Below are 17,192 nucleotides of genomic sequence, written 5' to 3' on the forward strand. Positions count from 1 at the left end.
GAACGGAAGAATCATCCATCTCCTTAACTCTTTTCTGCTTTGTGAGCATCAGCTTAAATCAAAGTTTCAGAGCAGCAGGTGGTTTTGTAGAGATTATCAGGGCTCCTACCTTTCTGCCTATCCATCCATCTGAATGTAAAGCATAACCCTTCATATTAAAATTTTTATTATATCAGTTCAGTGGGCCCCCACCTATTTGTGGATTTTGATGTTTGACGTGACTCCTGATTAATTGTTGAAAACCTGCCCGGTTGAAGTTTTTTTTTTCCCTAGAGCAAATGAAAAATATTGGACAGAAAATGCGACGTAGTAAGCTGAAATAACTAGATGAAATGCTACTTGATAAGATATTAGCTGTTTTTTTCCCCCAGCCAAACCAGGAGCACCTTTTATTTTCCTTGGTGGTGATTGGCTGTACACCAAAGAGCAGAGGCAAGGAAAACTTTGGATTTTAGCTTGTGTGTTTTAAGGTATTTGTTGTGTATGAACTGTTTTTTTCAATGGTTTTGTTGGCTTTAGTGGCCTTTATTTGAGTAGTCAGACAGGAAACAGGGTAATCAGAGAGGCTGGGATTTGAACCTGCGACCACCGTCACAAGGACTAAGGCCTCAATATGTGGGTTGTGCTTTGCCCCTGCGCCACCACAGCACCCCTGTGTATGAACTCTTAAAGTAAGGAGTGATAAAGGTCTCTTGCTATTCGCAGGAGGCCGATGTCCCCTGGGGTTCACAGTCTTCAATATTCATACATAAATTTGAAACGTTGATCAGAAATTAACTGACAACCTAGACGATTTGGGTCCTGAAAGGAAGTTCATTCGGCCATGAAGATTGTACTGGAATGTTGTGATATTCCCGCCCACTTGTCCACCGTTGACAGGACTAGTGATCATTATTTTACCTCCAAGATATAAATTTGTTTAAAAACCTGTCTGTAGTTCTTCTAGACATTTGTTCCTCTCTGTGAACTTATTTTATGATGATGTAATTTCCTCTTATGCCACCGACTAACTTTCAGCCATCATTCCCTCTAGATCCGTTTGCCAGAACTTGCAAAAGAAAAAAAGTTGAAGTGAAATGATCCATCAGTGATCTTCCTGGCTCTGTGAATTCCTATCTTGTGTGGGGTGTTACGGCACGATGCTCATGCCCCGTCTTCGTGTTCTCTCTCTACACCACCCTGTTCTGGACTTTATCAACACGTCGTTTGGCTTGGCCTCCTCCCAAAGTAAGCTCGAGTACAGCACGGAGTTGGCCGTCTCACTGTCCGCTGGGAGAAAGCTGAGTGATGTGCGCGTCTGTAGTCTGCATGTGTTTGGTGGGAGCATTCGGAGGGTAGAGGGGATTGTCGAAGCCACCTCTCTCTCCTTGGACCGGGAAGCTCTGAATCATGCCGGCTTTTCCTGGAAGAGACCCAGAGGGAACGGGGCAGAGCCGGCTGGACTCGAGCAGGCCGTCTTAGCCGGAGCCTGGCCTCTCGCTGACACCAAGCTGGTGATGAGAGCAGTTCTTATTTCACCCGCCTTCCCTCTGCTCACCAGGTTGGCACGCTGCAGGCGCTTTCCTGTAACTGGGAAGTGTTTCCAGTTTCAGCCTGCGGAAGAAACAGATAACCTCACCCTGCTGAACTTTAAGAAGCAAGGTTTTAATAGATACAGTGTTTTGTGAATCTGTTTACACCCCCCTTTAAAATTTTGCAATTTTACATGCTACAGTCTTAAACTTTAGTGGGTTTAATTGAGATTTTATGTGATAGACCAACACAATATTTAGGAAAATGTGAAGTGGAAAGAAGAAACACGGTTCTTACATTTTCCTACTAATAAAAATCTTAAGAAAAGTATGATGTAGAACTAAGCAAAAGATGTGTGTTTTTGGTTAACTTTGACCTTCATGTAGGAGTTGGACCTAACAGATTTTCTTCATTCATTGTCCATTATTATTATTATTGATTTATTTATTTTTTTTGATTTTGCAAAGACACAACAGAAATTGTATAACCTCTAAAATCTGATGCCACTCATTTTTTGTGTCATGAAGAAGGAAGTTGTGCTCATGTCTTCAGAGACTTTCATGTAGTTTCCTGCAGCAGTTCTTGATGCAGCGCCACCACAGGCTAGAGCAGTGTTTTTCAACCACTGTGCCGTGAGTGATCGTCAGGTGTGCCGTGGAAATTATCCAATTTCACCTACCGTATTTTCTGGATTATAAACTGCTACTTTTTTTTCTACACTTTGAACATGTGGCTTTTCTGTGGATTTTTCTTCAACCACCAGGGGGCTCTTTAGCAGGAAGTGAATCATTGGAAGTCAAAATTGGAAATTAAAGACGAACGCGCTAATTTTCATTTAGAACAAGCACATGCTAGCAGCAGGAACGACGGAGAAATGTTTTCAAACTCATATGATGCAACGTCTTAAGTTGAGGAGGCCAGGGCCCCCCCTGTCATCTGATTGCTCCCCCCTCTCCCAGACCCCCCTCCCCCCCTGATAATTGACATGTACCAGCACCAGGTTATTCCTGTACATTATTTGGAATCATTCTAAGTCAACCTATCTAAGTCAACCTAATATCTAAAGAAGAAAAACAATAATAAATATATGAAAAGAAAATGTATAAAACTTTATATAAGGTCATGTGAAGTCATAAATAAATAGATTTAGATCAGGCGCGATACCAGCCTCCTTTATACTCATAAAAACAAGCTGAATTTGTTCTCCTGGGTGTTTCAGTTGCTGCGCTGTGGTGCAACTCAAAGGCACTTCATACCTGGTGGTGATGGTAAAACACCAATAAGTTATTTATTGATCCTCCGCAAAAAAGAGAAAAAACCGAAGAGGGGCCGACAATGTTCGTAGTTTGGAGCAGAGGTTGCGCTGGAGTTTTTTCGTTGTCCGTCAAAGAAAAAAAGCATTTTATTTCCAATTTGTAGTCATCAAACGAAACATTTATTATTTCTCTGCGAGAACATTTTTGAAATCAGGTAACATTTCACGAAATGACGTGATTAGAAGACGACAGAACTCTGATCGTTTCCTGATCCCATCGGCCGGAGAAAAACCCAGCAGAAGCGGATCAGCTGCGCTAGGCGCTCCAAAGCCCCTGGTCTGTTATAGCGGCCAATCTTATCAAGACGAGGGTGAGGAGGGAATCTGACATATTAACTCAGTTAAGGTTTCACTGGTTTTGTTTTTAAAACACCATTAACGTAAGCAGTATAACTATATATTGTATATTTGCCGTTTGTCATCTCATGTGTGATTAATTGGAGTTTAATGGTGGAGCATTTATGCGCATTTATTGCCCAGCGCACTGCGCTTGCTTCAAAATTATTTGATTGGTTTTAGTTGCCTCTGCGATGAACTCTTTGCGTAAAGTGCGCCAGTCAAAGGTGTTAATTATAACATGTCAAATGACAGAGGGGCTTAAAAAATAACAAAATATTCAGTTTGGTTATTTTTTAAAATAACCATATATATATATATATAGATGTGCACACACACATTTTAAATTTTGCCCCCCCAGAGGTAGTCCTGGCCCCCCCTTAGCCCCCCCAACTTTAAAAGTCTAGCTCCGCCACTGGGAGAAGGGGGTTAAAAAAAATTTGAATGTACGGTTTATAGTATGGTGCGCTCATAGTCCAGAAAATACGGTAATTGGTCTTAAAAGATTTTTTGAAAACGAATTGATTATCTGCACGTCACACACGACAGTGTTGTGGCACTGTTCAGATGTATTTTTGAAGTGGACATGTTAAGTTAAATTTGAAATAAGAAATGTAAAATATGATAAAAATAATTTTTTGTGTTTATTTGATTCCTATTCAAGACACTTTGATAAGAATGACTAAATGTGTAATATAGGCGGCTAAAGAGTATCTTTGTTTACATTTTTGGTTGGTGGTGTACCTCGTGATTTTTTCAATTATAACAATGTACCTTGGCTCAAAAAAGGTTGAAAAACACTGGGCTAGAGAGTGAACAGTTTTCAAAGAGTTTGATTCATTTGACACTGCACCGTCTGAAAATGTAACAAATGTTGAAATTTTGGTCTCTATTCAAACTGAGCCTACTGGACTATTGTATATTTGTTTACAAAGACTCACATCTAAGCTGCGGGTCTCTGCAGCTCCTCCAGAGTTAACACGGTCCTCTTGGTTGCATCTTTGATAAATATCCGTCTTCTCAGTTTAGGTGTGCGGTCATGTCTGGGTTTGTTGCTTCGTCACGGTCTTTCCAATTATTAGAAGCCGGATTGAACAGAACTCTCTCTTTGAGCTCTGTGAGTCACTGTGGCACAATCTGGGCTACTTTACACAAAATCTTCATCACTGACACCCCTAGTGCCACAGTTGTGCAGTTGCCGGGGCTAAATATAATTGTGTCGAACTGCCTACGCCGTCACGTGCCGTGTTCAGTTCAGGGAAATCACTCTCTTCTGTGCCCGAGGTGCTGAGGATCGAGGCACGAAAGCCGATATTAATAGTAGAGTCCGTTTGTTGCTACAGGGTGTCCGCACTTTCCTGTTTTCTCTGTCTTTGTTTTGGCCGAGCACTGACAGATTTACCACTGGAGGAACTCCAGCATCTAAAACGGAAAAATAGGCTCTATTGTTCAAATTGGTCTCTAGTGGAAAGAAAACAGACACTGTTCTGAAGAAAATAACAAGGGAGTAATCATGGTTTTCAACGCGAGTCCTGTAAACAGTGTTGTCATCGAGACATGTTTGTTATTTCTGTAGGAAATTGAGGGAATAGAGGTGTTTTCTCCTCTCAGTGAAGAGTCCCCCCCACGAGGGTGAAAGTGTTGAGTCCCAGTGAAAAGTTCAGCTTTCTCTTTGAGGAGGTTCTCATGTCTGAATCCCTAAAGAGGCTCGCTGAGCACCGGCGTTTGATTGGAATCAGCGGTAAGAGGGCTGGAGATTGCTCAGCGTATCCCTGCTTCACACTGTCAGATAACGTTAACAGTTGCCTCTTCTCACAATTTTCTTGTCAAGCTCCAGTGGGAAATTAAGTCAGGAGAAATAACTGCAGAAAGTGATCCAGCTCGATTTGTGAGCAAGTTTTGGCAGGAATCTGCAAAGAACTCGCATGCAGATATGTTATCTAAACTCTGAGAGGCTGTAGCACAGGCTGGGAGAGAAATTAAGTTGTATTCAGAACGCTATATAAAGATGTAATCAAAGGGTTTTTTTTAACTGCGTTTTATTATTTTAGTTTAGCCGGTAAAATGAGAACCATGGCTTTTAAAGTATTCACACCAGTTGAACTTTTCATTCAAAAAAGCTGAAATTCAAATGTACCAAGACATGGCTGTCCACCTAAACTCACTGGCCACCGGGCTTTAGACTAACTTTTCCCTCTGCATGTGCCTAAGAAAAAAAGTAAGGCACACCAGCTATAAAAGTTATACGCACCCAAATTTTTGAGCACACTGCATTAACATCGCAGTTTTACAGTTCACTTTTTAAAAAAAACAACCTCCAATTTGTGTAATATTGACATGTAAATGATTTATTAGCAATCTAGTAAAAGTAAAGTTCTGTATTTGAAGCAGAATTACTGAATTAGTGCTTAAAATGCTTTTACGTGCTGAAATGTAAAAATCTCAAGATTAACAAAAGAAAACTTAGAAGATGTTTTAAAGACAAAAAATCGTATGATAATCTCAAACTAAGCATTCCATTAAGTTCAAGCCATTTTTTTCTTATGAGAAATTATTTCAACTTAGTGTAGGGACATTTTTCTTCTGCAGCACTGAGCTATGTTATCCTCTCAACCTCTACTGATGATGAGTTTGCTGTCATATATATTGTTTTTCTTCCACGTCACATAAAATACCAAATGTGAGGCATTGAGACTCGGTTGTATGTACTCTAAAACCTCCCATCAATGTAATTTATCTACAAAAGGTTCATCTCAAAAGATTTGTTCATATTCAGTCAATCTTATAGTTTTTTTGTTTTTTTTTTAAGATTGAACTAAAATCTCTATGGTTTCCCTGTGGTTTTGCCGTTCTTTTGTTTGTCCCTCGAGAGTTGATTGGATGTAAAAGATGATTTGATGCAGCAGAATAAAATGAAGAGCAGCCATAGGTTTTTCATCATTTTAATCTTTAAAGATTTGCACAGCGATTCAGCTTATGATGTTGTATTGAAAGAAACCACAACGGTTGTTAAAAGCTTTCCATTCCGACCACTAAATAAATATTGACGTGAACATGGCTAGAATCTGTAAATGTTCTAATTTTCTGAAAATTTGAAAACGACTGTCCCCTGTGGCTTTTCTTGTGGTTCGGGTGCTAGGGCTTCTCGTATTTTAGGTTTATGTCTAAAAGTCTTATCAGTGCAGTAAAGCTTCGTCTTCAATGTCTTTCTGGATGTGATACTTCTCTCCCCTGAGAATAGGAGAAAAGTCCCGGCGAGAAGTATCACTTGTCATGTTTTGATACGTATTGAAAACACATTGATTTTCTGGATTTATCCGTCACTCAAATGTTTCCTTGTGAAAATCTCCAATAAAGGATTCCCTACAGTATCGGGGGGGGAAATAACTGACAAGTGTGGAAATGTGTAGCTGTTAGATGTAGAAATGTCAAACGTATTCTCTGTGAAGCCTCAGAACAAGAGATTTCCTTTCAGCTCTGAGCTTCAGGGCTTCACTGGTTGTTCTCCGCGTCCTTGGAAAGCCAAGTCTTACCGGAGCAAACCCCAAGGCTTAATGTCAGCAAATTAATTATGGATTCACCCAATTAGTTCACAAACTACACTGTGTGTTTGAGGGGGAAATGATTACTCTCCAAGATGATGTCTCTTCTCAGTCCTTGCCCCAGTGAGCATTGCTCCTCTCTTAGAGGAACTGTGCGTGTGTGTGTGTGTGTGTGGGTGTGTGTGTGGGTGTGTGTGTGTGTGTGTGTGTGTGTGTGTGTGTGTGTGTGTGTGTGTGTGTGTGTGTGTGTGTGGGTTTGTCTGCATGTGTGAAACGACACGCAGCAGGCAGGTAGCATGACCTTTTTAATTATTCAGCCTCCCAAACCTATCCACAGCATCCACTTTGGCTTTTATCACCAACACATTTCTGTTTTTGAAACAAAAGAGGATATTTCCGCCGTTCTGATTTTAATCTAGATCGACGTGGACCTAACCACACGATAACTACGGAAGCCTGCTTGATGCAAAACATTCCCGTTCTGTCTTATAATGAAGTGGATTAGGAAAAATTCCCTGCTGTACAGAGAAAACCTTTATTTTTTTCTTGTATTTTTCTTTGCACAAAACCAATTTATTTTATTTTTTTTTCTAATTTCCCACGAAGTAAATTATTCGTTGATAAATTTATCAGAATGATGGATTGCTACAGCAATAGTCTCATTAAATTTAATTGCATTACAAGAAAATGGTATCCAGGATCACTGAAGTTCAAAATTTCTTTTTTTCCTAAATTAGCAAGGTCAAGTCTTTTGAGGTGTGAGCCTATTTTGGTGGTTTAGGAATACTTTTGGTTTTTGCTTTCAGTTTCAATTAACCTGAAATTCTCCCCTAATGTCTGTAACAACCCAATTTAGCCCAAACATGCAAGGAAATAAAACCATAGATGTGATTACGTTAGGCTTACTAAAACTGATAGGGAAAAAGCTTTTTATAAAACTTGCATATAGCATTTGCGTATAGCTTCATTATGCGTCCTATATGACTAAACCTGTTGCATGTGATGCTCAGTTGTGATTTTGGCCCATTCTCTGAGAAAAACTGTCTTCAGATTCAGGGTCTCTCTCTGCTTCCAGCAGAGGAGTTTAAGTATCTAATGCCTCGGTTACTCTTAGCGGTACAGCATGAGTCGGTACTCTTTTTATTTATTTATTTCTATTTCCATCATTAAAAAAAGGCCCATAAAACCAACCTGTACCACACCATTCCTTGGGCCACTTCAGCTGTAGATCCTTTAGACAATGCTACGATTAGGGTGGAGTTACTGGCATCACACAACTCAGTCTGTTGATTGGGGACAGAAAAAACATCACTGGGACACATTGGGGCTTCTGCAGTAATGCAGGTGTTATTCCAGTCTGTGAAGAAATAGCTGAGCCAAAAAGCAAAGCTCTTGATTTACTGGTCCGCCTATGTTCAGACCCTCACCTGTGGTGGCGAGATATGGATCGTGACCTGAAAAATGAGATCCTGGATACAAGCGGCCAAAATGAGTGTGGACACTCATACAGACCATGGTGTTTCAGTGGATTAATTGTTTTCTGTGAGTAATTGTATCTGGCAAATTTGGGTTTTTCTGAAACTCCCCACAATTGTGCTTAGGTGTAAAAATGGACAACTCATAATTTTCTTCACTAATCTGCAGTCTAGCAGGGATCATTGCATCATGGTCAAGTTTATAGTGTAATATGGTTCTTTCCACTTGTCACCTTATGTTCCTAATAGTTTTAACTGTGCTCTTCGATAATTTAGAAAGTCTTCTGTAACCAATGCTGTTGGTTCGCTTAGCAACAATTAGGTCATCATGGTGACAAAAATCTCAGTTCCGCTTGTGTAGAAGTATCCCCAGATTATGATGCTGCCACCACCCTGCTTTACTGTGGGCTTCGTGTTCTTCTGCTGATGTTTTGTGTTGTTTTGTCAACGTGTTACCTTTCACATGTCAAAAAAAAAAAGTTTAGGTTTGGTTTAGTCACACCATGACACATTTTTTCTCAAGGAAGAAGACTAGATGTTTGGCTTGAAAGTAAACGCTTCTTTCAACTCTGGAGAATACAGAGTTGAAAGAACTCTGTATTCTTATTCCACATAAACGGTGGAATAAGATGCTAAATGATTAATGTTGGTCCAATTTCTTTGCATTGCGAAATTCTGATGGTTCTGTTTTCTCTGTCGGGCTGCGTTCAGCACCTCTGAACGCAGAGGTGCCTCTCAGGTGCCTCTGCTGAGGTTGCTGTGCATTTGCCGATATTGGGAAGAGTTTGTCTACCGTGAACGGCTTCACTGCGAAGTATGATTATGCTTCACAGACTCAATCATAACAAATATGGATTTCCACATTTATTGCGTTGCCATCCTGTGGACAAACGTTTCTCTTTCAGGGAGCCAGGGGCCACGCGGGCCGAGAGCTTTATCGATCATCTGACTCCTAATGCCTCTTAAATATTAGGATTCATGTGTATGACCTTTGTGTTTGGATTTAGCATGCAACTTTGAATACCCTTCGAAACGTGTGTGGCTGCACTATAGACTTCTGCTGTTATTCTTCTTTCACACTTTGACTAGATTTACTTGAAGTGTGAATTGTTGAACGCTGATGGGATGAGGCGTTTGAGTCTCAGGACCATTCTGCTCATTGCTTGCAAAAAGTAAATGGAGTACAGAAGAGAGGAAGTCCATGAGAAGTGGGCCTCTGTGCACATGAGCACTTTTTCCACCTTCCACCCACTCCGACTCGTTTTCATGTCTCACACATACGCACGCCCATGTATCTGGAAGACAGCCCGGTGATTGATGACTCTCTGTGAGAGACCTCAGAGGGAGCAGCTCTGCAGAAAGACGGACAGTTGAAAAGCAAGGAGGAGGGACTGAAAGACGGCTGAAATGAATCAAATAGCGCGGTGAGGTCGAGCTGCAGCCGTTAACTTGATGAGGCCACCGTCTCGCATTGTTTGGCGGACTTGAAAGTAACCTTATGAGCCAACTTCCTCTTGACAAAATCACTCTTTTTTTTCTTTTTTTTTCCTTTATGACTATTTTTCAAGAAAAAGCAGTTATTAAAAAAAAAAACTATTTATACTCTGTGTAGTTTATCAATTATTCTCACATTCCAAACAAAAACATTAATATATTTTGGGATTTTATGTGATGGGAAAAAAAACACAATAAATTCCACACCTTTCACTCTGATATATTATCAAATAGTCATCGAATTTGATGGTTTGTTACTGATCCAAACTCATGTAAAATAAAAGAAACGAAATACATCTCTCTGTGTCTAATCTATGTTGACTATATAATGCACAAGTGTAACTTGCATAGAATTACTGAAATAAGCTAGCTTTTCAATGATATCCTTCTTTATGGAGATACCTTTTTAGAAATCAATACATACTATGCTATTCCCTCTGAGTGATTTTAAGTACCCTCTATTGGGCTGAATGTGCAATTGCATGTCATGCTATGGGACAGCCTTATTTTGTCAAGCTTAAGTCTTGCCCACCTCCTTCACATTGAATTAACTCAATATGTCACATGAATGAGCTTTTAGTAAAAACTACAATGTTTTTTTTGTTTTTTTTTCTTCAAAAAATGTACTTGAGATGTTGCTGCAAGCGATGAAAAACATGGTGAGTCAGATGATGCTGCAGATGTGTTTGCCAAATCGAGGAAATTTGGAGCGCTTAGAGCATCAAAGTTTTGTCGCTTTCTAGAGCAAACAAAGCACTTTGTCACCACCGTGTGTGAGAATGTACGTGTGTGATTAAGGGATTTTTCAGCATCTGCTGCCTGGAGCTCCTTCTGAGCAAGAGGCAGAGCGACTTTGTTGTCGAGGTCTCTTTAGTGCCTTCCAAGTCAGCATTTTGCTGTGCTTTTACGACAATAATATGCTTCTTTTTTTTATTACACCGCGTGTCTGTGTTTACCCAAGCCTCCTTGTGTTTGTAGGTGTATGTGCCGAGGCGGAATGCCCCGGGGAACAGCGCTGACTGTGCACTAGGAGTCTGAACCTTGTCAGTGTTTGTGGCTGAGGAGGAGAAGGTGAAGGAGGAGGAGGAGGAGACGGAGGAGAGGTCCCCCCCCCCAGCACGCCGTGCCGAGCAGCGTTTGACGCCATGTCCCTGACTGACAAACATAAAGTGAAGAGACAGCGACTGGACCGGATCTGCGAAGGTAAAGAGACCTTCTCATTATCGCTCCTCACGCTTTTCGGGATTATTTTAGGGAGATTTTTCAACAAACTATTGTTTTAAGAATTGCTCTTGCGCATTAAAACATTTATTTATTCATTTTTTAATCAAAAATGGTACTTCTTGATTGGTATTGGGTTTCTTTCAGTAGAAGTGCCAGTTAGTTATCAAAGTGGTTTTAAAAAAGTCAAATCTGTAGGAATTTTCCATCAAATCATACCTTTGGTTTACGGACAGAAGTGGCTGAAGTGACCTAAGTTCTCTTTGGCTGTAAGAGTATCGAAGCACCATCTTCCCAGCACTTGCTGCATACTGCCAATCAGCTGGCTGAAAGAAGGCTCTTATGTTTAACACTCACTTGCAAGAAACACAAACTTAATTCTTTGAACATGGTATGTTATGGTGTGGAAACTAAAAATAATACTGCATTCACAGCATCTTGCTGTGAGAATGATTCTGCCATCCAACATGTTTTTTTCTTTTGTCTTGAAGTAAAGCTAGGAAACTGATTAACCAGGTAAGATTGCTCAATAGGTTATTTTACAAAGAGTGGAATGACAAAAAAAAATATTCGTCATAATATGCACGTGAAAAGTATTAAAAACATTAAAAAGGTGTTGATTCTTTATATTTGCTCAAAACATCTCAAAATAACATATTTGCATTCATTAACACAATTCCTTAACACCCACTTTGTGCTAAGGCTGAAAAGCTCACTGTACATCTTTAGTTGCCACATGTATGTTGCTAAAGTACTTTCAAGGACTGCACAGATTGATTTTTCTATTATGTTGTTGGTGGCAAATTTTCTCTAGTAGTTATGACCTATTTCTTTGCTACTCTCTGGAGGTCACCAGATTTTGCAGAACTCTGCTGATTAAGTTGGAAAGACTTTATGATTTATCAGTGCAAAGTTATTGCTGTCATATTTTAATATCATTATCAAACTGTTATTCAGTAAGTCAATAAACAAAATTTTCTTTAGTCTATAAATTGGTAGCTAACGATGGGAACGTTAGTATTTGTAAAATAAAATCCATTCAAATGTTTTGCCAAATTGCATCATTTAATTTTTTTTCCCAAAAGCAGAGGGTACAAGTATTGCTCATTCTTAAAAAAAAATGAAAAGAAAAACTGGGTAGCGATCATTATTCTTTTTCCATGCAAACGATGTGAAATTTGCAGCTATTTAATTAGACTTCTCCTTCCATTCCTCCTGTGTTCGCTGAGCTGCTGGCAAAATCAGAAGCAGTAAGCCTGTTTTACTCGCTTTGGAGAAATTCTCCTCCTTTTTTCCTTTCGCTTTGCTCCTCACACGTACGTTTCCTCTTTGTAACCTCATGGTTGTATTTTAACTTGCAAATGTGCAAATGAATATATATGGTGACGATTCAGGGGAGTTTTTCTTTAGATGGTTCTAGGAATATTCAGCTTTTAGAAATTTAACTTCACAGTTGACAAAACTTTCCTGAGAGGTTTTTTTTTCTTTTTTTGCTTTAATTTCTCAGGTATTTTAACTAACTGAGCTTTGCTTGATTAGAAACTATACAATATGTTCCTCTTAGATGTTTTAAGTAGATCAATCCATCAATCCATCCATCCACCCATCATTTCATAATTGTTTCTAACTTTTCAACAAGGCTATCCAAACATAATTTTAACTGACTGCATAACAAATCCTCATTTTGCCTCAGCTATCCTCGGTCATATTGCCACATTTTTATCATCTATTTGTGAGGAATATTTAATTATTTCAATCATTTCCTCCTGGCGCACAGCACAAGTCTGCTGTGCTGCAGAAATCAGTGCGTGATTGTTGACCTCTGCAGCTATCTCCAGAGATGAGAGTGAGATCTCTGCCTCACTCTGACCCTCTCAGTTTGACCTGTGGGCTGTTTGCGTAGGAGTGTCTCTTATGCGACTTATTGTTTTGGAGAAGCTCTCGACATTTGAACTGAGGTTCAACTACTGGAGGGGCTGAAATACTTTCATTTCTGTTATGACTGTTAACTGCACCAATTTTTTATTTAGGCTTTAGGTTGCGGATTGAAGAGCAGTGGGGGACCTAGACGTGGAATAGGAGTGCAGCCCCTCCCTCAACCTTCTGCTGTGCACGTTGTTACAAAGTCAGTCCAGGCGGCAGAGATTCTACGTGCCTTCCTGTGGGTGAAGTTTAAAGCTTTGGCAAATGTACATTTTCAAACCCACTTGTTTGCCTCCACCTTGTGCGTGTACGCACGCGTGTTTGTGTGTGCGTGCCAGTCAGACGGAGTCCTGAGGTAAAATCATCTCCACTCTGCCGTCTGGGTCCCCGAGAGGCTTGTTAAGCTGCTGGGCCCTCCCGGAGCCGGTGCGGGGAGGAGGCAGACATGACTGCGGTGCTGGAAAATGAAGCTTGATGCACCATTACCCCCAGTGCCAGCATATTTGTTTTGGTACATGATGCAAGCACCTCAGCATTGTGCACTTGAAATGAAGGGCATGAGCCACACTTCCTCTAAAGGCTCATAAACTGGTCCTTGAAACATTATGATTCCCCTACAAACACTGCAGAATAATATTCAGCTGTCACACTGAGGGCTGGTTCGTATCGGGAGTCTATGTGATGTAGACCAACACAAACCGCTGTATAATTGCAAAGAGGAAGGAAATGATACTTGGCTGTTGGATTTCGCTCGTATAAATCAATATACTACTCCACTCACTCTGACTCCTAAATAAAATCCAGTGCTATGTAGTAGGCTGGAAGAACGAATGCAGCAGGTCAGTGACTTGATGCAACCTGCTGCTTCCTTTGATAGAGGACGTTTTAAGCTCATTTGCATCTAAACTGATGCAAATGAACTAAACTGAACTTAGTACATTGATTGATAACTATGATCAGTTGGAATGTATATATGATTGAATTGAAGCAACTTAAAATGAACCAAATTTGATCTAACTGAATAGGCATCGAGACCAGTGAAAAGAAAGCTGTGAGTTTCTTTTCCTGCAAGCCCTGGAGGGGACAGAGAAACGGATTGAAGGGTTATTATACCAGAATGCAAATCAAGTTTTCTTCCATAGATATATGGAAGAATATATATCTTCCATATATGTTTATGTGTTTGAATGGTCCAGTCAAAGTTTCTGTAGCCTACAGTTCACAACCAATTTTCACAGACACTCTCCACACAAATTTTTATGTTCCAAATGAGAAGTATTTACATGTGACTTAATCACACTTATCACGGGTTAATAATATGATTGATTTTATGTCATATTTGTATAAACAGCCTCATATCCAGGTAAAAAAAAAGAGTCCACTCCAAGTCAGATGTCAGCATTATGAGGCAGTTATAGAAGCTTTAATATTTCATAGCGCAGCTGTGTACATTTAATCGGGGGAATCCTTCTTGATTAGATGGGCTGTTAAAGTCCAGCTGCTGAATTTGTATGTATTAAACACCTGAGACAGTTTAGTCATTCCTGTGGGAATGGCAGTTTGTCTGCTCTGAGCTCAGAGAGACCTCAGCAGCTGGTGGTGCTCTGCTGTTGCAGTCAAAAGTTTGTGATCGGACTATGAATATAACTCTCAATTCGACTATCAACTATCAAGTATAAGGAAGTTTATCAGGACGAAGCTTAAGCAGCTTGTAAAAGTTGGGCTTAGTTATGCTTTTTTTTTTTTTTTTTTATTAGCTTCCTTCATCTTGTTATTATCTTGTGACAGCACTCTCCTCCCATTGCTGAATAACTAGAAAATTGATCCAAAGGCATCCGTTACTACTTCTGTAAACATCGCGGCGCTGTCCGACGTCTACGCTCTCCTGCACACGTGGGTTGCTTTTGGGTCATAAACCGTTCACACAGAAATCTGATTGTGGTCGCATTTAATTAAATGAACGATCTGCAAAAAAACAAAAAAATAATTAACCGATCATCGAGACGTGTTGTGTGAAAGTAGCTTTAGGAAACATTTTAGAGCTGCTACCACAAAGCTGAAATGCAAAAGAGACACAGCAGGTGGGACAAAACATTAGAAGTACTAGTTAAACTGCCATTTTGTGCTGTTTTTAATGCACTCATTTTATGAGTACGATAACAGAATATAGTGAGTTTGCGTGACATTTGTTTAAATTAGAAAAAGTTTGGTGTGTGAGACAATTATGTTGGGGTTGGTATAACTATATGTATCCATATCGTTTTTCTTACATAATGATTCCCTAGCTGGCCTTTATGCCAAGGAACAGACTGTGCCTCTTAAACAGTTTTAACAATTATAGCTGCAGTTGAAAGTGTATCATTTTTTCATTTATATATATATTTTTTCAGCATTGTGGATTTTTTTTTTAAGAAAACATTTTTTTATTTTTTCCTGTAGAACGATAGATTTGTCCAGTCATAATTTTTCCATTGCGTCGCTGTATCTGTGAAGGAATGGGACAGCTTAATTTCCAAGAGGAAAAAAAAATAAGGAGAGACGTTACGACGGCTTGCACACTTTTCATCCGGACCGGGTCTGAAATGTAAAGCCCCTCGCTATGATGCTGGAATATGCAAACACAAGTACACAGCTCTCCAGATGGTCGTCATAAAGGATCAGAGACTCTGTCCTCCAGCCACCTTGGTGAGGGTGTAAAAACAAATAAACAGCTTGTGGTTTGTTCATGAGCCAGTGACCAGGCAGAGTTGTCCCACTGATTGCATGTTGAGGCGTGATAAGGCTGCCATGGTGATTGTCTCAGAGCGAGGGGGGTGTATTAGAGGGGGGGGGGGTTAAAACAAATAAAGGGAGCTTCTTCCTTTGCTTTCCCTCGCAGGTAGAATCCTCACAAGACAAGGGAGTCACTCATCTTAATCCAGGTTCCCAGTTTAAACAGGCTCATGGCTGGCAAACATCTACAGAGGAGATAAAGCCGTATAATTCTTGCCGTCTTCTTTCCGTGTTTTTCCACAGGAAAAAAAGAAACTAAAAAAAGAAAAACGATTCGCCTTTTTCTTTTTATCATTTGCTTCCCAAAACAAAGCAAAACAACTCAGCTCTCATTTTATGCAAAGAGAGGTTTTTATTTATTTGAATTATACCGTCATCCAAATTGTTCATTAAGGCCGCAGGATCACAAATGAAGTATCTACGGATGCCCGGTGGGTAGATGACAAGGCTGATTATGCCATTAAAGTCCTTGATATGTATTTAACATAATCTGGCCTGTCTGCAAATAAGGAAGCTGGTTGGGAATGCTTTTTATCAAAAGATGCTAGTTGGCTCAATCAAAGCCGCTGCTGGGAAGCATGAGCGTTATGAGGAACAGAGAGCAGCTATCTGTCTCCCTCTCTCTCTCTCAGGGGGAAGGAGATTCATTTCTGTCGTCTGAAGAGATGAGGAGTGATCTGCCACGGCCCCTGTTCCTTTCAGCCTCAGGTCCTTTCATGTTCCCATCTTAATTTGAGCTGATCTAATGTTTATCATTCTGCAACGACAGGGCCGAGCGGCTGAGAGCGAGGCAGGGACAGTTCTGCTCCTAAACCAATTTTTCGATTTTATTCTCTTTGCTGAGATTGTTGTTTTGCTCGTAGACTGCAATATTCCCCTCCCTCTGGGTTAGATTGGAGCCGCACTAATCTTGTCAGATAATGTTTTAATCAACGTCTGCATTTTACTCGTCGTGTGCAACATGATGGCACTTTATGCCGGTATAATTAGGAATATAATTTATCCGTATCAGATTCTGAACGAAAGAGGAGTTATTGCGCAAAATAATTTTACGTTTCAGAGCTCCGACATTAATATTGAACATCTTGAAGCCAGTCAAGGCTCTGCTGAGAGAAATCAGCTTATTCTGTTTTATATTATGTCATTATTGCTACATGGATTTGGAAAATGAATATAGCGTCATTTTAGCATTTATCTCAGTTACTTGATTGACATCTTCAGTCTGTAGCTGTGATAAGTTTAGGCAGGTGCTCTTGTTGAAGAAGCCTTTAGATGTTGTTTATTAAGACATTTTCTGATGTTTCCATAAGTAAAAAATGTATTTTATGTTATGAAACAAAGAAACTTCTTTTTAAAGGCCACAAGATGGGTCTCTCAGGTTGTTTAGGGAAGGAGAAGCTGTTAGTTCCCGGCTCAACCAAAAATGAAAACCCTCAAAGTTTGAGCAGTTTATTAATTGATTATTAGTAGAGTGTAACAGAAACAACCACAGGTCACTTTAGAAAAACTAGGAGCCATCTTGTGTTCCTTTCACTCCTGTGGACTGTGCAGAATTTCTCTTCTCTGTAAATAAAAATAACTTTATTTTACACTAAATTTATA

General features: G+C 39.9%; 1 protein-coding gene across 2 annotated transcripts in view; it reads left to right on the forward strand.

Annotated features, from left to right (window-relative positions):
- ctbp2l (C-terminal binding protein 2, like) overlaps window positions 1-17,192 on the forward strand; it is a 117,341-nt gene that overhangs the window by 36,766 nt on the left and 63,383 nt on the right. For both annotated transcript variants that reach the window (XM_081601019.1, XM_081601020.1), the window contains exon 2: window positions 10,653-10,877. In XM_081601019.1, the coding sequence (XP_081457145.1) occupies window positions 10,820-10,877 (58 nt within the window). In that variant the 5' untranslated portion in view covers window positions 10,653-10,819. The remainder of the gene's footprint in view (window positions 1-10,652; window positions 10,878-17,192) is intronic.

This window comes from Poecilia reticulata, chromosome 19 (genome assembly GCF_904066995.2).
Source record: "Poecilia reticulata chromosome 19, P_reticulata-male-v2, whole genome shotgun sequence".
Taxonomy (NCBI): Eukaryota; Metazoa; Chordata; class Actinopteri; order Cyprinodontiformes; family Poeciliidae; genus Poecilia; species Poecilia reticulata.